This window comes from Myotis nattereri (assembly GCF_964212035.1).
Source record: "Myotis nattereri genome assembly, chromosome: 3".
NCBI lineage: Eukaryota > Metazoa > Chordata > Mammalia > Chiroptera > Vespertilionidae > Myotis > Myotis nattereri.
In genome coordinates this window covers 55,019,814-55,045,120 of record NC_138077.1, presented here as the reverse complement: position 1 = coordinate 55,045,120, position 25,307 = coordinate 55,019,814, and the positions used below count along the sequence as shown (strand labels likewise).

General features: G+C 37.8%; 1 protein-coding gene and 1 pseudogene across 4 annotated transcripts in view; one reads left to right on the top strand and one right to left on the bottom strand.

Annotated features, from left to right (window-relative positions):
• Positions 1–25,307, bottom strand: part of SNX4 (sorting nexin 4) — an 86,479-nt gene that overhangs the window by 37,259 nt on the left and 23,913 nt on the right. For all 3 annotated transcript variants that reach the window (XR_013995632.1, XM_081085390.1, XM_081085389.1), the window contains 2 exons: positions 19,020–19,075; positions 8,183–8,255 (listed from right to left, as the gene is read on the bottom strand). Coding sequence is in view for 2 of the 3 variants with exons in the window: in XM_081085390.1 (XP_080941516.1) it covers positions 8,183–8,255; positions 19,020–19,075 (129 nt within the window). In the remaining variant the exon portion in view is untranslated. The remainder of the gene's footprint in view (positions 1–8,182; positions 8,256–19,019; positions 19,076–25,307) is intronic.
• LOC308515012 (dynactin subunit 6-like) lies at positions 11,181–11,609 on the top strand (annotated as a pseudogene). The gene has a single exon. The product of its transcript is annotated as a dynactin subunit 6-like (transcript).

Genomic DNA, 25,307 nt, shown 5'->3' with positions numbered 1-25,307 from the left:
TTTAAAGTAATTATTTTTGCTGTATAGCTCACAAGCTCCTCAAATATATTTGGCATGTTAGTTTCTTTCTGTCCCTTTAACAAGAACAAATGTAAATTGAAGCAGCTTTATATAAAAAAGTAAACTTTACAAGCTGCTGTGGACTAATACTTTGCTTGCCAAAGTTCTTGATTTTTTTACTTTTCATGTCCATCTATGACAGTGTCTAGAAATGTTACGAATTCATTTGGAAAAACTATTAAATAGTATATTTCTTTAAAAACCTAATACTTTATTTTTGCTATAAAATATAGAACATAATCTCAAACTTTTAAGTCCAGTTTGAATTTCTTCTCCGGATTATTAAAATTACTGATGATCTCATTTATAAATACTAGATTCTCTCACCTCCTGTCATTTTATCTCTTATTCATTTAAATGTTTTTTTCTTATGTGTATTATAAAAATGTACCTATGATCCCTTACCTAAATAAATACTTGATTTCATCCTCCAAAAAGGTGAGCAACCCTATGAGGAACTACTTCACTCATGAACTAGGCAACAAATCAACACTCAGCAGTTATTATTAGACTAACAATGTTTCTGGTATGAACTATTCATGGAAACAAATTGTTCTAGCCAAAACACGGAGTGATTTGTATCTAGATCATCAGTGAGACCGAAGATGAAGCAAAGAAAAACTATAAAGTGTAGACCAAAAATTGCCATTTCTAAAGAAAAGGAATCACAAAAATGGGCAGAGAAATAAAACATAAATTATTAAAACCTGAAACTAGATTAATTCAATGGTTGGCAGTAATCAAGAATATTGGTGCCAAGTAGTGATGAAAAAAAATAAAATGGTCATGGCTGGTTTGGCTCAGTGGACAGAGCGTTGGCTTGCGGACTGAAAGGTACCGGGTTCGATTCCGGTCAAGGGCATGTACCTCGGTTGCGGGCACATCCCCAGTGGGAAGTGTGCAGGAGGCAGCTGATCGATGTTTCTAACTCTCTATTTCTCTCCCTTCCTCTCTGTAAAAAATCAATAAAATACGTTAAAAAAAAAACAAAATAAAGTAAAAAATAAAAAAATAAAATGAAGAGGAAAAAAGAATATTGGTGTCAGAAAAAAGGGGGTTTACCCAATGATTTAGTTTAGACTACTTTTCAACTTCATATTTTTGCCAAGTCTTTCTTTTGAAACTTGATCACCTGATAATTGACAGGGAGCAGATTCTATACAGCGATGGCAAACCTTTTGAGCTCGGCATCTCAGCATTTTGAAAAACCCTAACTTAACTCTGGTGCCGTGTCACATATAGAAATTTTTTTATATTTGCAACCATAGTAAAACAAAGATTTATATTTTTGATATTTATTTTATATATTTAAATGCCACTTAACAAAGAAAAATCAACCAAAAAAATGAGTTCGCGTGTCACCTCTGACATGCGTGTCATAGGTTCGCCATCACTATTCTATGACAACAGAAGAAATCTGACAAACTCATCCTAACATCTTCCCCAGCCCTGAATCATTTGTATCTATGATAAGAATGTCTTCTCTAACCTCACTGAAGTAGTAGGTGACTAGATATTAAAAAGGACAAACTTTGCCCTAGCCGGTTTGGCTCAGTGGATAGAGCGTCGGCCTGCGGACTCAAGGGTCCCAGGTTCGATTCCGGTCAAGGGCATGTACCTTGGTTGCAGGCACGTCCCCAGTGGGGAGTGTGCAGGAGGCAGCTGATTGATGTTTCTCTCTCATCGATGTTTCTAACTCTCTATCCCTCTCCCTTCCTCTCTGTAAAAAAATCAATAAAATATATTTTTTTAAAAAAGGACAAACTTTTATGACATTCTATTAGATGATCTTATTTTCAAAATCTGAAAACACATAGTTTTTCTTTTCTTTTGAGTTAACTCCTAAGGAATCAAAGATTATAGGATTTAAAACTTGATAGCTACTACCAAAATGGTTCCCAAAGAAGCTGTATACAATACTTTATACTGCCATCGTCACTAAATATTTCACAATGGATATTACAGCATTATAAATGACTACAAATTAAATGTTAAATAGTATCTCAATAATTATAATTTATATTTTTAGAGTACTTGCAAGTTAACATTCCTCCCTTTTAAATTTGATTTCCCCCAGAGAGGCAGCATACATGGTAGTAGGAAATAAAGGATTTGGAGACAAATGTGACTTCAAATTCCAGCTCCATCTTACTTTAGGGCTTGACTTTGGAGAATACAATAAGCCACTCCAAGCCTTTCTATTATATCTTTCTCTTAGAAATATGGAAACAACCTTCATCATATGACTTTGTGAGGATTAAATAAGACGGCATCTGTAAAATTCCTGGCAATAAGCAAGGTGGCTCAATAAAAATCAGTTCTCCCACAATCTACTTGAATTCATGTCCTTTGTCAATATATCATTTGTAGGTGGTCAAGAGCATGGGTTCTGGAGTCAGACAGACAAAGGTTTAAATTCTGGCTCCACATATCTATTTATAGTGTGATATTAGGCAAATTACTTAACTTAATTTGCCTCTGTTTCCTAATCTATAAAATAGGGACAATAACAGTACCCACCTTCAAAGGGCTGCTGTGGGAATTAGGTAAGAATAATATAATATGCTTGAACACCGTGGCTAATATACAGTGGTCAATAAATGTTAGATATCAATAGTATTATTTTCCTTTTCTTTTAGTTTACAAAGCAAATGACCTCATTTGAGTTTCATAAACTTTATGAATAAGGCACCCATTCATATAATAAATATTTATTTAGCACTTACTATGTGCCAGGCAGATATTCACATTTCTAGCAAAAAAACCCCCAAACTCTCAAAAGTTACTGGATTTGCCAGAAGGACCTGGTAAATGACAGAGACAAGTCCCAAAGCCAGCTCCCTTTCTGGTTGTTCTGATGTCTTAACCCTTTGCGGTCGTATTAAATTTGGACATGGGTGTCGTACTGGTCGGAATTAATTTCCATTGAAAGAGCAGTGATACATAACATGCAAGATTATGAAGAATAAACAAGATTTATTAATTCTTTTTTGGAACTACGTCACTACTAGTAGAATCACTACAAACGTTATCACTTTCTACGTCAGAGTCAGTATTCAAGGTGCCAAAATAAAACCCTTCATCGTTACTTTCAGATTCGCAGTACACTTCTTTCGGTAACTTTCTTTTTGCCATTTTGGAGTATTATTTTGAAATATCTTAACAAGCGAGAATGCCTAATTACAGTTAAACGTAATTTGTAAAGCTTTATTTGAAATTCTGCGACGTATCTCCAAAGCTTGTCGATTTCTTCACTCTCAAAAGGCGACTGACTCGCCATGGTGTTTTGCATGGCGAGTGTGGAACGACCACGTTTGTTTATATTGAGTTTCAATATCTCTGATTTGTCGGGGTAACGTTTTGGTTCGTGACAAGGTCGCTTAGACACTTAGGAGCTTTCAGAGAAATTATGAACTGATACATGAATGAACAGAGTTAAGATTCGTACGGTTCCTTGCTGTGGTGGCTGAGAGCAGACATACGACCGGAACGGTAAAAAAAGCTTTGGTGGCTGAGAGTAGACAAACGACCGCAAAGGGTTAAATATTTAACACTTTAACCTACCTGTAATTTATTTTTTGCATTCTCTACTTTTGAAAGAATTATCCTTGACAGAAAAGACAGCCCAATAATTCTATTTTCACATGTGTTAACAATTCATCATCTCCTCTTCATGCTCTGAATGTTACAAAAAGGCTCTCTCTGGTGCTTTCTTCATGCTTTGCAGACTCTGTCGGTGTTCAATTTTAACCTTCCATTTTTACTTTTCTGTTACTGTCCATGACTAAATAGCATTTCTCCCAATTTAAAAACAATCAGAATTTTAGCTAATCAGAAAGCAGTCTGCATTTTTCATGGGTATTGCTCTCATTTATAGTCTAATTTCAATGTGACTCACAAATCAAGTGCCACCTTTCCTCTGAAGAGTTCAAGCTATCTTTCATGTCAATAAAGTTTCTGAAGCCTGTTTTCATTAAATTAAGGATAAGTATCTATACCCAGAATCCCCTCATTTGTATATTACAAACACTTTGATGACAAGGTCACTTTCTTTAAAGGTTCTTGTCATAGATACATTAGTTACCAGTTCTATTAGTTTATAATTAAATTAAAAAACCAATTTGTCTTACTGCTTTTTCAGATCTTTTGTTTGTTTTTAAATATGTTTTTATTGATTTCAGAGAGGAAGAGGAGAGGGAGAGAGATATAGAATGATGAGAATCATTGATCGGCTGCCTCTTAACATGTCCCCACTGAGGATGGAGCCAAAACCTGGGCATGTGCCTTGACTGGAATTGAACGGTGACCTCCTGGTTCATAGGTTGGTGCTCAACCACTGGGCCACACTGGACGGGCCAGATCTTTTTAAACATAAAATTGTCAGCATATACATTAATTTATTCATCCATTCAGTGAATTTGCAATGAGTGCCTACTATGAGTCAGGCATTATTCTAGGGGATTAGCAGGAAGAGAACTAAGTGCCTGCTCTTGTAGAGCTCACATATACTAGTAGGGGAGATAATTAACAAATGGTACAGAATGCAATGTCAAATACTGTCACTATAAAGACAACAGAGATGGCAGAAAATGACAGGGAAATGATAGACAATTGCATCTTGCTCTGACCGGTTTCTCAATAGTTAGAGCATCGGCTCTCGGATTAAAGGGTCAGAGGTTCAATTCCTGGTGAAGGACATGTACCTCAGTTGTGGGCTCGATCCTCACTGGGGACCCTGCGGGAGGCAACCAATCAAATTTGTCTCACACTGATGTTTCTCTCTCCCCCATCTCCCTTCCTTCTTCCCCTCCATTCTCTCTAAAAAATGAAGAAGAAAAAAATAAATGAAAAAAATATCCTCGAGTGAGGATTAAAAAAAAAGAAGCCCTAGATGGTTTGGCTCAGTGGATAGAGCATCAGTCCTCAAACTGAAGGGTCCCGGGATCAATTCCGGTCAAGGGCACGTGCCTCGGTTGCAGGTTCAATCCCCAGCCCAGTCAGGGCGTAAGTGGGAGGCAACCAAACAATGTGTCTCTCTCAAATCAGTGTTTCTCTGTCTCTCCCCCTCTCTTGCACTCTCTCTAAAATTCAATGGAAAAATATCCTCAGGTGAGGATTAACAACAAAAAAAGAAAATTATTTTGTATAATATACCCAGGAAAGATTTCTCTGGGGAGGCATTTGAGACAAGGATAAATGACAAGAGAGCACAGGTGAGAGAGGATCTTTAGAATAATAGTACAGGCACGGGAAGAACAAATACAACTCCTAGGGCAGAAAAAAGTTTGGGATGGTTGAGAATAGTTGGAGGATGAAAGTGGAGTATAGAAAGAATATAGAAGAATATAAGGACAGTTACGTGGAACCCTTAAAAATTTTCTTAACATAATTAAATTTTGTTATAATCTTTAAAGGTTATTAAATATTCATCACACTTTTAAATATATTTTAAAATATTAGCAGAAATCCAAATATAATTACTCTCACATCTTACCTTGTGACAATTTTCTGACTTGTTTTATAAAATAATTCATCCATACTTTCCTTTAGGCTAAATGATTTGCAGCACACTCACAATGGCAATCATTTCTCCCTCCTTTAGATCTCACTTACATGTATTCCCTGTGCTTCATGAATTTTCTGAGTGTTTAACTGTTACAATTTATTCAATTCACCACTCTTCTCTGAGATTTCTGCTAAATCTGATTCTGGCTGGTTTTTCTGCTTTGTCTCTTAGTTTCTTCTGGGTGTGAAAGAACCTTTCAATACCTGGGGTTAGTCGTGTGCCTGCTTAATAGTGTACCTACCTCTGCCTACCAGAGACTCCCAGAACTGTTTAGCTTCCTGCTAAATGATGGTCTCTACATTGTCCCCCTTCCCTTGAGTTAAAGGCCTTTATAATCAGCCAGACTTCTAATTTAAGTAGATTCTCCAAGTTTTCTGGCACAAAAGTCAAAGCAGTATAAACTGTTCTTCCATTCTTCTGGATTTTCTCTGTCCCCCACTTGTACTTTCCATAACAACTTCTGCCTAATATGCTTGGGTAATCTGAGAGCAACTAAAGAACTAGAAATTTAATCTCATTAATCCAGAGTCCTTTCCAATACCCAGTTCTTGACTCTAGCCTAATAATTCTCACAGGCACCATTTCTTTTTTCTCTTCTTAGGGAGGTTAATTCTCACCCAAGGATATTTTTTCTATTGATTGTTTTAGAGAGTAGGAGGGATGAAGGCAATGGTGGGGGAAGAGAGAGAGAGAGATAAAGAGAGAAACATTGATGTGAGAGAGATTCCTTGATTGGTTGCCTCCCACACATGCCCCAACTGGGGCTAGGGATTGAACCTGCAATCAAGGTATGTGCCCTTGACTAGGAATCAATGCATTGGGTGACACTCTAACCATTGAGCACACCGGCCAGGACAAGTACCATTTCTTTTCCTAAAAAGTATCTTACAATTTATTTAAGGAGTCCAAAGGTACTCTGAATGGTTAAAAAGAAGGTTGGGCCAATATGAGAATCTTCAGAAGGATTTGTCCCCGTATACTATTTATTAAATTTATTATAGAATCTTCAAACATACAAAAAATAGAGAATAGAATATTCTTTCATTTCCTAACACTCACCTTCAACAATTATATGGCCAATCTAGTTTCACCAAAACTTCCCCTACTCTCCATCCTTTACCAGTAGACTCTTGTATTAAAACAAATCCTAGATAATACATTTCAAGAAGATTCCAATCAGTATCAGATGTGATCCTAGACCTGGTAACTTAGCATCTTCCAAAGCCATTAAGGCAAGTTCTAAGTTTCCTCTAGGTTAGCCCAAAGGAACAGAGTGGATGACATAATTTCCCAGCTACATTAACCCCTTGAGTGCCGGGGTGCGCGACTGCGCTCCTCCTGTCTTTTGCCAAAAGTGCCAGGAGCTCTACCAAAGTTTCGAAATGGCGTCCAGTTCTAAGTCTGCTTTTATTAGTGATGATGATATTGCTAAATATGTCAATGTAGTAAAGGTTTCCTTAAGTTTTTGAATATGTAACTTAATTTACTTGCGATTCATAATTTTTTTCCTAAACTGCTGTAAAATCAGTAAAAATGCCTTGGCAATTTTAGCATAGTTCCTAGCATATTGGTTGGCACTCAAAGGGTTAATTTACCCAAAAGTATTTTTCTCCATGTCTGTTACAAGCCAAATTATACAGCTAAATATAATGATTATTCCTTGATTTCTAGTTACCTTTGTCATGGCAAACCATCAATTACCTCAAATAAGTTTGTTTAGCAGAATTTAACAGCACAGTCACTAGATGGTCTAACAGACCAATTTTCAACCTTTTTCATCTCCTGGCACACATAAGATAGTTACTAAATTTCTGTAGCACACTCAAAAATGTATGTTTTGCCAATCTGACAAAAAAATAGGTATAATTTTGATTCATTCACACCAGATGGCTATTGTTGTGTTAACAGTTGTCATTGTTTTATTTCACAATCTAAAGGAAAAGAGGTCAGTGTCCCTGACTAAATAGTCAGGTATTGCATGTTTTAAAAATTCATGGGGGCCCAGCTGGTATGGCTCAGTGGGTTGAGTGTTATGCCATGCACCAAAAGACTGCTGGTTTGATTCCCCATCGGGTTGCATGCCCGGGTTGCAGACTCTGACTCCATAGGGGATGTGCAGGAGACAGCCAACTAATGTTTCTCTCTAAAATCAATAAAACATATTTTTAAAAAATTTTGTACAACACTGGTTAAAAATCGCTGGCCTAACATATATAAACTATTTCACAACCTTAAAAAAAAAAAACTTGAAAAACCAGATATTATATGTAGACATAAAATCCCACTTATTTGTGTCCAACACTGAAACACATTTTTTCACAAGATGTCAAAACAACCATATACAAAATACAGAGAAAATGGGCTAAAATTCTTCAAGTTGTTTATGCCAGAAAACATTTTGCATTTCTTAAAAATGCAGTTTTTGATAAGCACACCAAATTTGAATGTAAAAATCAGTTATTCATTATAAATACTATCATTACTTAACAACATAATGATTACATGAGAAGCACTTTCTTACAGAAGTGTGCCAAAAAATTCTGGGGGACTACTTACAGCTCTGACTCGAAGAAGATGTGAGATGACTGACTGTAGTTCATCACTGTAGTGCTTCAGTTCAGTAAATCTCCTGAAGCAAGAAATGAATAAAACAATTTTTCTCATGAAAACACATAAAAAATTGAAAGACAAACCAGTACAGCTGACCCTTGAACAACACATGAATTTTTTTTCCCAATTAATGCTATAAATGTGTTTTCTCTTCCTTATGATTTTCTTAGTATTTTCTTCTATCTAGCTTACTTTATTGTAAGAATAAAGTATGTATTACATATAACATACAAAATATGGGTTAAATGACTGTTTATGTTATTGGTGAAGCTTCGGGTCAATAGTAGGCTATTAGTAATTAAGTTTTTGAGGAGTCAAAAGTTACATGTGGATTTCTGATTGTGCGGGGAGCAGTGGGCGCTACTAACTCCAACATTGTTGAAGGGTCAACTGTAGTTCTTGAGAATAATAAAACTGATTCTATTTAACCATATGTTATAGGTCTTGAACATTTATACACCAATACAAATTTTTAAAAATCCTATATAATGAAAGGGTATTATGCAAATTGACCCTAACAGCAGAGCGACTGGGAATCACTGGTCACTATGACACACACTGACCACCAGGGGGCAGGCGCTCAATGTAGGAGCTGCACCCTGGTGGTCAGTGTGCTCCCACAGGGGGAGCTCTGCTCAGCCACAAGCCAGGCTGATGGCTGCCAGTACAGCGGTGGTGGTGGGAGCCTCTCCCACCTCCTCAGCAGCACTAAGGATGTTCGACTGCAGCTAGGCCTGCTCCCCACTGGCAAGTGGACATCCCCCGAGGGCTCCCGGGTTGCCAGAGGGATGTCTGACTGCCAGCTTAGGCCCAATCCCCCCCGGGGAGCGGGCCTAAGCCAGCAGGTGGTCATTCCCCGAGGGGTCCCAGACTACAAGAGGGCACAGGGCGGGCTGAGGGACCCTCCCGAGTGCACAAATTTTTGTGCACCGGGCCTCTAGTTCTAAAATAAACACCATACTTTCTTTTGATATTTTTAAAGCCAAGAAAAGATGTCATATTTCATAATTTGTACTGTGTGGGGGACTGAGATAGATTAACTATACTTGATCTTAGCCAAAAGGCGAAGAAGTGATAGGAACTGAGACAGAGATAAAATTACTTGAAAACGCCCTAACCGGTTTGGCTCAGTGGATAGAACATTGGCCTGCGGACTGAAAGGTCCCAGGTTCGATTCCGGTCAAGGGCATGTACCTTGGTTGCGGGCACATCCCCAGTAGGGGGTGTGCAGGAGGCGGCTGGTCGATTTTTCTCTCTCATTGATGTTTCTAACTCTCTATCCCTCTCCCTTCCTCTCTGTTAGAAATCAATAAAATATATTACAAAAAAATTACTTGAAAACAAAAAACAGGAAAAAATTTAAGGGGTTAAAAATACCTTATGGGCCCTAACCAATAGTTCAGTGAGTTAGAGCATTGTCTCCATACACCAAGGTTGCAGGTTTGATCTCTGGTCAGGGTATATACAAGAATCAGCCAATGATGCCCTAGCTGGTTTGGCTCAGTGGATAGAGCATTGGACTGCGGACTGGAAGGACCAGGGTTCAATTCCAGTCAAGGGCACATGCTTGGGTTGCGAGCTTGATCCCCAGTAGGGGCCATGCAGGAAGCAGCCAACCAATGATTCTATCTCATCATTGATGTTTCTATCTCCCTCTCCCTCTCCCTTCCTCTCTGAAATCAGTAAAAGTTAAAATAAAAGAGAATGAGCCAATGAGAGCATGAACAACAAATCAAATCTCTCTCTCTCTCTCTAAAAAGCAATAAAAAAATCATATGGTATAGAAATAAACTCATGGTCTCTAACCTCAAGGTAATGCTGCTCAGTAATCGGTTTTCCTAATCTAATAACTGCCACTCTCCAATACTTGAAACTTCTGATACCACCACCTGTCACTCTCTAGTCAAGCTTCACAGATTAAACAGAAGCCATCAGATAGGAACTATCTCCACCTCCACCTCCACCTCCACCTCCTACTAGGAAACTTAGAAACATCCCAATATCACATCATTTCTTCCTTCCCTCTAGGATCCTTCTTCCCATCCAATACTTTAGATTCTATCCCAGCTAGACTCCATTTTCCTGTTTTCTAACTTCCTCTCTCTACAAGCTCCTTCTCATTAATATGTCAATAAATTTATGGTCTCTCCTAGATACATGCATACACACACACACACACACACACACACACACACACACACTCCCCTGATAACACTCTCAACTGTTAACACCTTCTCAATACCCACTCCTTTCACAGCCACATTTTTATAAGGCATTATTTTTCTAGCAATAACTACTTCTTCCCTTTCTGTTCACTGCTCAGCCCCTAACTCCCACATTGGTGCCCCTAACTCCCACGTTGAGCTTTGGTTATGAGCAAGTCACCTACTATTTCATGTTACTAAAATCCACTGATACACTTTAGTGCTCATCTTACTTGACCCTTCCAGCTATGTAACAGGTGACCTCACCCTCCTCAAAAACTTGTTCCCTTGACATCCGTGTCATCTCCTCATGATTTTCCTTTTACTTTCTGGTTACTCCTAAAGTCTCCTTGGGTACTCACTTCCTTCACCCATCTCTTACACTCCAACTTTAGTTTGCAAAGAATGCCTAAAGTGTTTCTAAAAAACACTATTGAGGGCCTCTGAGCAAGAGAGACTTGTAAATAACCATACTGTACACAGAGGTTATGGGGGATTCAGGAACCTGAATTTATAAAAGCTTGCCCACAGGATTCAGAATTCTCAGATTACACTTTGGAAAATGCCCTTAAAGAGGTAGCTTCTGCTTTGCAGAGATGGAACCTGTTCTGATCGCCAATGTGTGAAGATTGCTCCTGGAGCAATTGTGTGTATAGAAAGTGAAATCAGGGGCAATGTAACTACAGGACCTAGGACAGTGATCCACCCTAAAGCACGAATCATTGCGGAGGCCAGACCCACAGTGATTGGTGAAGGTAACCTAATAGAAGAACAGGCGCTGATCATAAATGCTCACCCTGATAATATCAGCCCTGACACTGAAGATGTGGAACCGAAGCCTATGATCACTGGCACCAATAACGTGTTTGAAGTTGGCTGTTATTCCCAAGCCATGAAAATGGGAGATAATAATGTTATTGAATCAAAAGCATACGTAGGCAGAAGCATAATATTGACAAGTAGTTACATCACTGGGGCTTGTTGCAACCTAAATACATTTGAAGGCATCCCTGAGAATACAGTGATCTATGGTGTAGATTGCCTTCGTGGGTGCAGACTGAGCAACTGCAGCCCCAGACAGTACAGCTGGGTTTTCTGATGAAAATCTTGCCAAACTATCACCACTTAAAGAAGACTAGAAAGGAAGCTCAACTCCAGTTAAAAACTAAGAACAAGCTGTGACATCAAGATAACATTTTGTCTTTGCCCATTGTCATTTGAAAGGGCCACAGTATTTATGCCCTCTTAGCAGGTCACAGCATAATACAGGTTGATTTTATTTTGTAAAACAAACTTAGAAAGGAAAGTGATGGATTTTCATTGTAACTGTCCTCTATAATTTAATTAAAATGTATTATTTTCCTATATCCCTGTTTCTTTTCTGATAATTTACAAATCTGTTTCTTTTGTTATATAAAATGTTAGCTACAAATTTGAGTTACACAAAAGACTACCAGCAATAAGAAAAGACATATTGTTATGTATTTATATTCTGCCACATACTAAACAAAAAATGTTGATGACAGGACTTTGTGAGGATATTTTAGTCAATTTTTTTATTTACATTAGCTTTCCCAAAAATAACTCTTTTAATTTCTATTATGTACTGGCTGTATTAAAGCTAATGTGTTTGCCTTTTCAAAAAAAAGAGTTGGCTTCTTTAGGGTTCAGTCCTAGATCCTCAGGCATCTTACAATCAATCAGTCATTCTACACACTCTACGGGACTCATCACTCACAAAGCTTCACAATTATGATCACATGCTGCTGAATTCCAAATGTCTACCTCTAGCCCAACTCTCTCTCCCCTAAATGCCAGATCTATAAAGCCAACTGACTAGCAGACATTTGTACTTGCTCATATCCAAAGCTCAACTTATCCCCCTCCCCCCAATCTCTCTTCCTATGTTCCATAGCATTTTAAAGATGGAAACCTGGGTGTTATCTGTATTTTCCTTGCCATGTTCCATCCCACACATCCTACTAATCACTCAGTCTACATACTAAATATTGTCCAAATATTGCCACATAAAAGTAGAAGACCCAACCAAGATCTTCCTCTTCACTGTTCTAAACAGTCTAGTTTTAAGAAAGATAAATATGCATGAACCAAGTATCATTTTGATAATCCCTCTGAAATAATATTTCTGGTTTTCTAGATTTTAAGAAAAGATAAAATAAAAGTATTTTAGTGATGTACACTATTTTAGTAATGGCATGAAAAATAATTAATCTATTGGTCTAGCTATATATAGAACAAATATTCTATATATTAAGAATTTGTTATAATAATGACTGATGTAGACAATTTTCTTATCTAGAACTTAAGGCAAACAAATTCTATTACTAATTACACATTAATTACACACTTTAACAAGAACTCAGAAGTAAAAAACTGCCTTGGTTATGTTTATCGTCAGATCACATTTAAAATTCTATACAGTCATGTGCCACTTAACAGAAATATGTTCTGAGAAATCTCTTGTTAGGCAATTTTATCATTGTGTGAACGTCATAGAGTGCATTTACATAAATCTTAGTGGTATAGCCCAGAGATTTTCCACCTTTTTCAACTTATGGCACACATAAACTAATTACTAAAATTCTGTGTTACAACAAAAAATATATTTTTGTCGATCTGACAAAAAAAGAGACAGGTATAATTTTTTTTCATTCACACTTGATAGTTATTGTTGTGTTGGCTGTTGTCATTTTTTTATTTGACAATCGAAGGGAAAAAAGGTCCATGCCCCTGACTAAATAGTCAGGTAGTGCATGTTTTAAAAATGTGTGGCACTCCAGTTGTACATCGCAAGTATAACACACTGCTCTTAAGCTACAAGCCTGTACAGCATGTGACTGTACAAAATGATATGAGATTAAATCAAGCGCAAGAGAAAATGATGCAATCAAGAGATGTTGTATTTTTCGAGAAACCAAGATGGCGGCATAGGTAAACTCTGGAGTTTACTGCCTCAAACAACCACTTCAAAAATACAACTAAAAGATGACACGGACATCATCCAGAACCACAGGAAGGCTGGCTGAGTGGAAATTCTACAACTAGAAGGAAAGAGAAAAGCATACCGAGACTCAGAGGAGGCACAGTGCGGAAGTAAAACAGTAAGGTGCAGAGGTGCATGCGGAGCAGGCTGGCGGCTGAGGGCGCGGTTGTCGTTTTCAATCGGGAGGGAGTCTCAGGCTCTGAGCTCCAGTTCAGGGCGAGTCTCTAGGGACCCAGACTCATATGGGAGAAGCGGGACTGTCTGGCAGCGGTAAGAACTCAAGGGCAACTTTCTCTCCAAGGGGCTTGCAGCGATTACCGGGACACTGAGAAGCAGAGCCTCTGAGGGCTGGACTGAGAGCAGCCATAATTGCTAACCCCGCCCTGTTGATCCCGTGGGATCTGGCCTGCCCAAGCCCTGCAGGGAGGCTTTTGCTGGATAGCCTCAGGCAAAGGCTAGATTAGCACCTCCCTAGAGATCCAGGAGCCAGGAAACCCAGAGGTCAGAGTGGGACCATCCAGTTTGCAGCTCCGTGGAACCATAAAGGACACACTCAGGGGGCAGACTCAGTGAGCACCAAAGCCCCATTGAAGCAAATCTTGACCCAGAGGGGTGTCTCCAGCACAGAAGTTCTCCCACGGCAGACACAGCTGATTCTCACAGCCAATTGGCCTGGAGGTTAATTCCTCCCATTGATAACTACAACAATCAAGGCTTAACTACAACAAGACTGTGCACAAAGCCCACAAAGGGGTGCACCAAGAGTGTCCTCCTCAGGTAATTGGGGAGGCTTGAACCACTGGGCCCTAGAGGACACTCAGCACAGAAAACCACTTTATCAACACAGGAAAGCATAAAAAATGCAGAAACAAAGAAAAAGGACACATATGACTAAAATGGAGGAAAGCAAACTACTGGATATAGAGTTCAAAACCACACTTTTAAGGTTTTCCAAGAACTTTCTAGAAACTGCCGATAAACTTAATGAGATCTACAAGAAATCTAATGAGACCCTCGAGGTTGTGATAAAGGACCAACTAGAAATTAAGCATACACTGACTGAAATAAAGAATATTATGCAGACTCCCAACAGCAGACTAGAGGATCCCAAGAATCAAGTCAACGATTTGAAATACGAAGAAGCAAAAAACACCCAACCGGAAAAGCAAAATGAAAAAAGAATCCGAAAATACGAAGATAGTGTAAGGAGCCTCTGGGACAGCTTCAAGCGTACCAACATCAGAATTATAGGGGTGCCAGAAGAAGAGAGAGAGCAAGATATTGAAAACCTGTTTGAATAAATAATGACAGAAAACTTTCCCTACCTGGTGAAAGAAATAGACTTCCAAGTCCAGGAAGCGCAGAGAACCCCAAACAAAAGGAATCCAAAGAGGACCACACCAAGACACATCATAATTAAAATGCCAAGAGCAAAAGACAAAGAGAGAATCTTAAAAGCAGCAAGAGAAAGAAAGTCAGTTTCCTACAAGGGAGTACCCATACGACTGTCAGCTGATTTCTCAACAGAAACTTTGCAGGCCAGAAGGGAGTGGCAAGAAATATTCGAAGTGATGAATGCCAAGAACCTACAACCAAGATTACTTTATCCAGCAAAGCTATCATTCAGAATTGAAGGTCAGATAAAGAGCTTCTCAGATAAGGAAAAGCTAAAGGAGTTCATCACTACCAAACCAGTATTATATGAAATGCTGAAAGGTATCCTTTAAGAAGAGGAAGAAGAAGAAAAAGGTAAAGATACAAATTATGAACAACAAATATGCATCTATCAACAAGTGAATCTGAAAATCAAGTGAATAATCTGATGAACAGAATGAACTGGTGAATATAATAGAATCAGGGGCATAGAAAGGGAGTGGACTGGCTATTCTTGGGGGGGAAAGGGGTGAGGGGGATGCGGGAAGAGACTGGACAAAAATCGTGCACCTATGGATGAGGACAGTGGATTGGGAGTGAGGGAGGAGGGTGGGGTGGGAACTGGGTGGAGGGGAGTTATGGGGGGAAAAAAGAGGAACAAATGTAATAATCTGAACAATAAAGATTTAATTAATAAAAAATTTAAAAAAAGATGTTATAAACATAAGGTGTATTAGACTGCTGTCAGTGTAACATGACAGTTTTACAGCAAACTGTTTTAACATAGAAAGAACACACCCTAAAAAAATGATAAGTATACTATATAAATATATAAACCAGTAACATATTTGTTCATCATCATCAAGAATTTTGTACTGTACATCATTTCTTATATTGTACTTCTATACAATGGACAACGCAGTAAGTTGGTTTACCCCAGAATCACCACATACAGGTAAGTAATGCATTTTCTTATGACATTTGAGATGGCTACATCACAAGGCAACAGAAATTTTTAGCTCCATTATATTCTTATGGGACCACCATCATATATGTAGTCTGTTGTTAACCAAAATGTTAAGTGGCATGCGACTGTATATAATATGGATATTAAATAAAATTTAGCAATCTTGCCCTAGCCGGTTTGGCTCAGCGGATAGAGCGTCGGCCTGCGGACTCAAGGGTCCCAGGTTCGATTCCGGTCAAGGGCATGTACCTGGGTTGCGGGCACATCCCCAGTAGGGGGCGTGCAAGAGGCAACTGAATCGATGTTTCTCTCTCATCGATGTTTCTAACTCGCTATCCCTCTCCCTTCCTCTCTGTAAAAAAATCAATAAAATATATTAAAAAAAAAAATTAGCAATCTAGCCCTGGCTGGAGTGGTTAGTGTGTCAGCCCCCAAACCAAAAGGTCATGGGTTCAATTCCTAGTCAAGGGCACACACCTGGGTTGAAGATTCGATCCCCAGCCCAGTTGGAGGTTGCGGGAGGCAACCTATCGATGTGTCTCTCTCACATCAATGTTTCTCTTCCTCCCTCTCCCTTCTTCCCCCTCCCTCCCACTCTCTAAAAATCAATGGAAAAAATAACCTTGGAGAGGAGTAACAACAAAAATTAGCAATCTAGAAAACCCAAGTGAGGTCAAAAAGGGAAGGCAAACATTCAATTTGCAAAATATTTTTTCATTAAGTTGGAAAACATTCAATTGAAAAAATGTTAATATTAAAATATTAATTTAAAAAGTCTTATCTACATGCTCCTCTAGTGAATGTACATCCATCACTGTCATAAATTTTGCTTATAAATTTTTCCAAAGCTCTTTTTATTTTTTTATTTTTTATTTTTTTTTAATCCTTACCCGAGGATATTTTTCCATTGACTATTAGGGAGAGTGGAAAAGAGAGGGAAAGACAGGGAGAAATATCGATGTGAGAGAAACACATCGATCAGGCTGAGGAGGAGCCTGCAACCAAATTACATGCCCTTGACCGGAATTGAACTCAGGACCCTTCAGTCCGTAGGCCAATACTCTATCCACTGAGCCAAACAGGCTAGGGCTCCAAAGCTCTTTTTAGAGGGTGACATAATTTTAGTTCTTAATCTAGAGAATATCTCTTATATACCATGGATGTCATTTTTAACCCTTAAAAAAACTTTGGTGGAACCTTAAATGCACATTACAAAGTGAAACAAGTCAATCTCAAAAGGCTGCATACCATATATTATGACATTCTAGAAAAACATAAAACTATGGAGACAGTAAAAAGCTCAGTGGCTGCCAGTGCTGTAGGGATGAAGGGATAAACAGGCAGGGCAAAGAGGACTTGTAGGACAGTGAAAATACTTTGTATTATACTATAATAGTACCTACATGTGTCAAAACCCATATCATATGTAGGGATAGTGTTCATGTGTAGGGGCAGAGGGTATGTGGGAACTCTGTAATTTTTGCTCAAATTTTTTGTGAACCTAAAACTAAGATATAAAGTCGATTAAAAACAAACAAAAACAAACACCTTGCCCTGGCCAATGTGGCTTATTGGGTGGTGCCAACCCTTACACCAAAAGGTTGCCTGGGTGGCGGGTTTGATCCCCAGTACGGAGACAGGAGTCAGGAGGCAGCCAATCGATGCTTCACTCCCTCTCTCTCTCTAAAAAAAAAAAAAAAAAAAAAAAATCAATAAAAACATTTTTTTTATTTTAAAAAACATCTCAATGGTTACCATCACAATTTCCAAATTAACAAAACTTTAAAATATTTATTTATAAAAATATATATATTTACTTATATTTTATATTCAAAATTTATCTTAAAAACCAAAGGCATCATGTTAATGTATTATGGTTTATAAAGTCAGGCATAATAGGCTATCCAACAATGCAAACTTGGCCTTTGTCTGCTACAAATATTTACATTATATAGAAATTAATGCTAAATTTAGCCTAACTAGAGAAATTCCAACAGACCGTATCATCTTAATTGCCAAAAATGGAAAAGCCTCATCTGTATAAGCAAATCTTTAAATAAAAAATTCAGCTGAACCAAATACCAGGTGAAAGTCCATATAATGAAGAGCCTAACTTATCCACCAACTTCAGAGAATGAGCAAAATCAAAATCTTAAGAAATACCTAGGTATTATCCTAAGAAAAGTTATTTCTAAATACACTGGCTCAGCCCTGGCTGGTGTGGCTCAGTTGGTTAGAGCGGCATCCTGTACACAGAAAAGTTTTGGGTTCGATTGCTTATCAGGGTACATACCCAGGTTGCAAGTTCAATTCCTAGTCTGGGCATGTAAGAGAAGGCAACCCATAGATGTTTCTCTGTCATACTGATGTTCTCTCTCTCCCTCACAGGCTTCCCCTCAATATCAATAAGCATGTCCTGGGGTGAGGATTAAAAAGAACAAACTTGCCGAAACCGGTTTGGCTCAGTGGATAGAGCATCGGCCTGCGGACTGAAGGGTCCCGGGTTCGATTCCGGTCAAGGGCATGTACCTTGGTTGCGGGCACATCCCTGGTGGGAGATGTGCAGGAGGCAGCTGATCGATGTTTCTCTCTCATCGATGTTTCTAACTCTCTATCTCTCTCCCTTCCTCTCTGTAAAAAATCAATAAAATATATTTAAAAAAAAAAAAAAAAAAAAAAAAAAAAAAAAAAAGAACAAACTTATACACTGGCTTCCTTCAACACAGAAATGCTCCCACAAACACCAAACTGACATTAATGAAGTCAAGTAACTAATACATCTCTATGACATTATATGTTTGTATGCATTTGTCTATCAAATTTTCATGGTATGCAAAGTAGAAAGTTTATTTTCAAAATATGCATGTAATATATAATGTTCTTCTCTTGACCTTTGTACATATTTGTCAAGCAAAGTCGTATAAGAAAAACTACTTTACATGAAATTAAAATTGTTTTTCTCATTTTTCTGGTAACTTCCACAACATTTAAAAAATTATTCTAGGAAAAAGCAGTGGTTTAATTTTCTAAAACTTCAGACAGTTACAACCTTAAACCCAATAAAGTTAGCAAATTTTAAAATCAATTTTTGACTGTAAAAGGATTTCACTAAATGTGAATTACTATTTAAAATATTTAGTAAATGAAGTGCATACATTCAGAAATGAAAAATTAAATAGATTGATAGGCACCATTCAAAACAACATTGTAACTGTTATTAAAACAAAACCTTACTTGTCTGGGTTTTTCACTCTGAATGTTGCATTAAGCGCTTTTAACCTGGAGTCTGCCTGGAAAAAATAATTTATTCACTTAATATAATTACATTTCAGGGTATAAATCCAAACAGTTTTTATTTTCTCTTTAGAATTAAGATGCTTAAGTATAGTTTTCTTCATATCATATGTGTCAAACACATTCAACATATCTAAAAAAAAAACCTTAGCAGTTATTTTTTAAAACAGGAGAAAAATAATGCTGTAAATTAAGCTGAATACATGGCATTTGATGGCATCGAAGTAAAACAACTGTAAACACCAACACACTAACAGTCATATAGCTCTGCATTACTATAACTCAGAATAGATCATATAACAAAAGTAGTCGACTTTTCTCCAAATCAAGAAAAACAATAATCTGTTTATTTAAACTAAATAAAATGACTGCTTTGAAGCCTGTGCATTACTTAGGGTAGTTCTCAGGTGGAATCCAAACCAAATATACATTAGTTAATAAAGAAATTTGGAAATGCCTGTACTTAAGTAAAATGAAACAAGCTAAATGACATCAAATTACGAGCTGGCAGAAAATGTTACAAGACAACACTTTCCTTATTTCCAGATAATTGCTTTCAAAAGAGGAGCAGAGGAATCAACATTAAGTAATAATTTCATTGTATCAATTTATACTTAATATATCCAAATCCTATCCTAAATTCTCATTTTAAGAAACAAAACACCAAATACCTTTTCTGACCAAGCACAGAAAATATAGGGCCTAATAAAACATAGCTCAAACAGGAATCAATTTCATAATGTGGTTTGGGTTTTAAAATCCTAATCAGTGCCGAAACCGGTTTGGCTCAGTGGATAGAGCATTGGCTTGCGGACTGAAAGGTCCCGGGTTCGATTCCGGTCAAGAGCATGTACCTGGGTTGTGAGCACTTCCCCAGTGGGGGATGTGCAGGAGGCAGCTGATCGATGTTTCTAACTCTCTATCTCTTTCTCTTCCTCTCTGTAAAAAATCAATAAAATATATTAAAAAAAAAAATCCTAATCAGTTTAAAAATTTTACATTAGTCCAACTTCCAACCCATAATTACAAATATTCCCAAAATAATCAAACAAAGAAAACAAAAATACTAGGGCTCCCGAGATTACATGGCTAAGAAAAAATTTTAAATGTAACAAATATGCTATTCAGCCTCCCAGAACTTCAGACCAAAAGAAATTCAAAAGGCTATCAAGAATATCTAAAGAAGCTCAATTTGTCACTGATTTCAGGGAACTCTCTTATTTCTAAAATCAATATTTCACCAATTCTTGATCTTTCTTACATCTCTAGGACATACCAGCTAATAGCAAATGTGAAAGTCCTCACAAATAAAAGCACTTTTAATTTAAGGCATATGTTACTCTTTCGTGTTCTTTAAGCTAATTAAAATCACTAAATAACAAAGTGTTAATGACATCATAGTCACATACAAATGTGACTTTATTAATGAATATGAAATTACATAAAACCATCAGTAAAGCCCTAGCCAGCACTCTAGGTGGTTAGAGCCCGCACACAAAAGGATTGAGGGTTCGATCCTCAGCCCTAGTCTGGGAGCACATAGGAGGCAACCAGTCAATGTGTCTCTGTCACATCAATATTTCTCCTTTCTCTCTCTCTCTCCCCTTCCCTCCCTCTCCCTCTCTCTCTCACCCCTCCCCCATCCCCCTTCCTTTGACTCTCTAAAAAAATCAATGGAGAAATTATCCTCAGATGAAGATGATCAAAACAAATAAAAGGCCATCAGTAAAGAAGAAAATTTTCATTTGTACCTTTGTACCTTTTCCTGAATCTCATACTTCTTAATATTACCAATTTAATTTTTACTTTTAATACCATCAACTTACCAATTTGGAAGTCATAACAAATGTAAACCATCACCATCCTATTAACCTTTGCTTACCAAACTCTGTCAGGTCACATCCAGCTCAATCTGCTCATCATTTCACAAGATTAAAAAAAAAAAGTTGCCTAAAATGTCACTAAACTAGCCTAGCCAGTTTGGCTCAATGATGGACCAGGAGGTCAAGGCTCAATTCCCAGTAAGGGGCATGCAGGAGGCAGACAATCAATGATTCTCTCAACAACGATGCTTTCATCTCTCTCTCCTCCCTTCCTCTCTGAAATCAATATATCATATATACACTAGAGGCCCAATGCGCGAAATTCATGCAAGAGAAGGCCTTCATTCCCCCGGCTGCCGGCTTATCTCTGGCACCTGGGACCCAGGCTTCCCTCGCAACCCCGGCTTTGTCTGGAAGGTTGTCCAGTAGGACGTCCAGTCTAATTAGCATATTATGCTTTTATTATTATAGAATTTTTTTGTTGTTAAATGTCACCAAACCAGAAATTTCTCCCCAAAGCTAGATCTCTATGCAAACTACCTGGACTATAACAAATCTGATAGATACCATCCATCTTATCAGAAAAAAAGCCCTTAAAGAATTACAAACTTCCAAATATAAAATAAGTCATGGGACATAATATACAACATAGGAATAAAGTGAATAATACTGTAATAACTATGTAATACTACTGTAATAATTGACAGTGATACTAGACTTACTGTGGTAATCACTTTGTAAGGTATATAAATGTTGAATCACTGTGTTGTATACCTGAAACTAATATAATATTGTATGTCAAATATAATAAAAAATACATTAAGGTGAAAAATAAAAAAATTTTTAAAGCCCTTACATAATTGCTTCATACCACCCTATTTTATTTCCCTTAACACACCACTATCTGAACTCATCTTAGTTGTTTGTTTCTTAGCTATCCACTAGAATGAAAGACCTTTTTTTTTAAAGCACAGTGTGAACAGTGTCCCCTGGAGTTGCATAACAGCTGCCATGGCAACACTTTAACCCAGCGGTTCTCAACCTGTGGGTCGAGACCCCTTTGGAGGTCAAACGACCCTTTCACAGGGGTCGCCTAAGACCATTGGAAAACACATATATAATTACATATTGTTTTTGTGATTAATCACTATGCTTTAATTATGTTCAATTTGTAACAATGAAAATACATCCTGCACATCAGATATTTACATTACGATTCATAACAGTAGCAAAATTACAGTTATGAAGTAGCAATGAAAATAATTTTATGGTTGGGGGTCACCACAACATGAGGAACTGTATTAAAGGGTCGCGGCATTAGGAAGGTTGAGAACCACTGCTTTAACCTGTTTTCTCTTTTGTTCATTGCTATATCCCAATGCCTTCAATGCCTGGCACAACACAAACATGCAATAAGCATTGGCTGAATGACAAAAAACAACTCGTGACTATTCTATAGCCCCAACTTACAACCTTTTCCATGTTCTCCTTTAAAACCCACCAGCTCACCACCCCTCCCTTTCCAATCCCTATAATATACTTTACTTTCCTTGTCCTAGACCTTGTCTTTCCTTTATTTCATTTCCTGATTCTCATGTTCCCCCCGAACCTTGCCCACTTAACTACTATCCAACTTGGCATCTCTCTAACACTGGCCCCCCAAGGTGACTCCACTGCAGATTTCTTATTATTTGGGTCTCAGCTCAAATGTTATTTCTTCAACCATGTGATCCAGTTTGCACAGGACAGTCCTGGTTTATACCTGTGTCCTAATCTAATTGTTAATAGTGCCCCCTTTTACTCTCAAAAGTATCCCCATTTTGTCACCTATCTCAAAATAACCCCTGGGGAAAAAAATCTCTGCTGTCACACTCTTTCAGTGATAAATTATTTTATTTGTATCATTTATAACAACTTTAAAGTATCTTATTTAAATTCTCCAACTACTAAAATATATGCTCCATAAGAACATGGAGCTTATTTCCAGCTCTTTCACCACTGTATCAACAGCACCTACTAGATACCTGACACTCAGGGCACCTAGCATTCAGAATCTCCACACTGACTCTCTCAGAGTTCCTGTGTAATACACAGATTAGTAGAGCACCTAAGAGCCCAGATCTTGTATCTGGCAGTCCCTGCTCCAAATAACAGACAGTGTTCCAGATTCTTCTGGGTCAGCCTAAATTCATTTAAGGTTTGGGCATATGAATGACACTTTCATATAAGTAACTTACTGAGTTAACTGAATTAAAATGATATATTTTTTTATTTTTATTGATTTCACAGAGGAAGGGAGAGGGGAAAGAGAGATAGAAACATCGATGATGAGAGTGAGTCATTGATGGCTGCCTCTTGCACACCCCCCATTGGGGGTCAAGCACGCAACCCCGGGCATGTGCCCTTAACTGAAATCAAACCCAGGACCCTCCAGTCCGCAGGCCAACGCTCTATTCACTGAGCCAAACCAGCCAGGGCAAAATGATATTACTTTAGACTAATTAGTTTATACTGTTATGTTCATTATTCTAGAGATAAACACTGAATTGAATTCACTGAATCAATTAATGAGTATTATATAAATACTATTCAAAAAATGAAGGAACACCAATACATAGCAGCAATAAAAAGGTCTGTTTTTCATGTTTATATTAAATAGAGGACAGATAAAAAGAAACTACATTTTTATAATTATCTTGCTGGGTATAATAATTACTCTAAAAAGATTTAAGAAAATATTAATCTTAGAGGCCCAAACTAGAAATTAAATCAAAGATGTCTAAAAAGAAAGAAAATAAAAGTAAGCTGATATTTCAATTTCAGGATAACAATTTAATAGCCAAGGTCAAATATTCTTATAAAAATGTAAATATGTGGTCTGATTCAGAATGATTTCATTTTCATTGAAAAACAGTTTCCAGCCAAAACCGGTTTGGCTCAGTGGATAGAGCGTCGGCCTGCAGACTCAGGGGTCCCGGGTTCGATTCCGGTCAGGGGCATGTGCCTGGGTTGCGGGCACATCCCCAGTGGGGGGTGTGTAGGAGGCAGTTGATCGGTGTTTCTCTCTCATCGATGTTTCTGGCTCTCTGTCTCTCTCCCTTCCTCTCTGTAAAAAATCAATAAAATATATTAAAAAAGAAAAACAGTTTCCAACACTTCCTCTACCAATCATCTTTACATACATTTATTACATAGCAAATAAGTGAAGAGAGGTAATATGGAATGGTAATTAAGAAGAGCTTTGAGTTAGGTCTAGACTTGGATTCAGACTCCATCACTTACAACTATGTGACCATGGGTAAGTTCCTTTCTAGGACTCCTCATCTGAAAAATGGGAATAGCCCTGGTTGGTGTGGCTCAATTAGCTGGAATGACATCTCCAAATTAAGTTTTGCTTAAATCCCAGCTTTCAACTATGATCAAGTTAGTTGTAACTGCCAAATACACTTATCCAGAGGGATAAGTGAAAGGTAACTAACTATACATATGTAGACAACATCACATATATATGTTTTAGTACATATGTGTTTAACGTGGTTAAAAAAGATCTCACTGGCCCTAACCGGTTTGGCTCAGTGAATAGAGCGTCAGCCTGCGGACTCAGGGGTCCCAGGTTCAATTCCGGTCAAGGGCATGTACCTTGGTTGCAGGCACATCCCCAGTAGGGGGTGTGCAAGAGGCAGCTGATCAATGTTTCTAACTATCCCTCTCCCTTCCTCTCTGTAAAAAAAAAAAAAATCAATAAAATATTGAAGAAAAAAAAAAAAAGATCTCACTGCCTGACTGATGTGGGTCAGTGGTTGAGCATCAACTTATGAACCAGGAGGGCACGGTTCGATCCCCAGTGGGGAGCGTGCAGGAGGCAGCCGACAAACGATTCTCTTTCATCATTGACATTTCTATCTCTCTCTCTCCCTCTTCCTTCCTCTCTAAAATCAATAAATATATTTTTTTAAAGACACTAAAACACACACACACACACACACACACACACACAAAACACTAAAAAGGTCTCATTTCCTTAATGAAAGGAAGGACTTAAAACAAGAAATAGCACACAGCAAAATAAGGAATGCAGCAAGATATACAGGTTTCCAAATTCTCTCCATACATTTTATTTCTCGTCCATTTCATTAAGTATGACTTTTCAAATTATTAATATTGTATATTAGATATTATTACCTTTTAGAGACTTTATAAAAGCAAAACCAAGGTTGTACCATAAGGCTAGGCAAATACTATATATCTGGACATTTAAACAGCACCTACACATAAGACTCAGCACCCTATAAACAGTGTAGTCCAGGGGTGGGCAAACTTTTTGACTCGAGGGCCACAATGGGTTCTTAAACTGGACTGGAGGGCCGGAACAAAAGCATGGATGGAGTGTTTGTGTGAACTAATA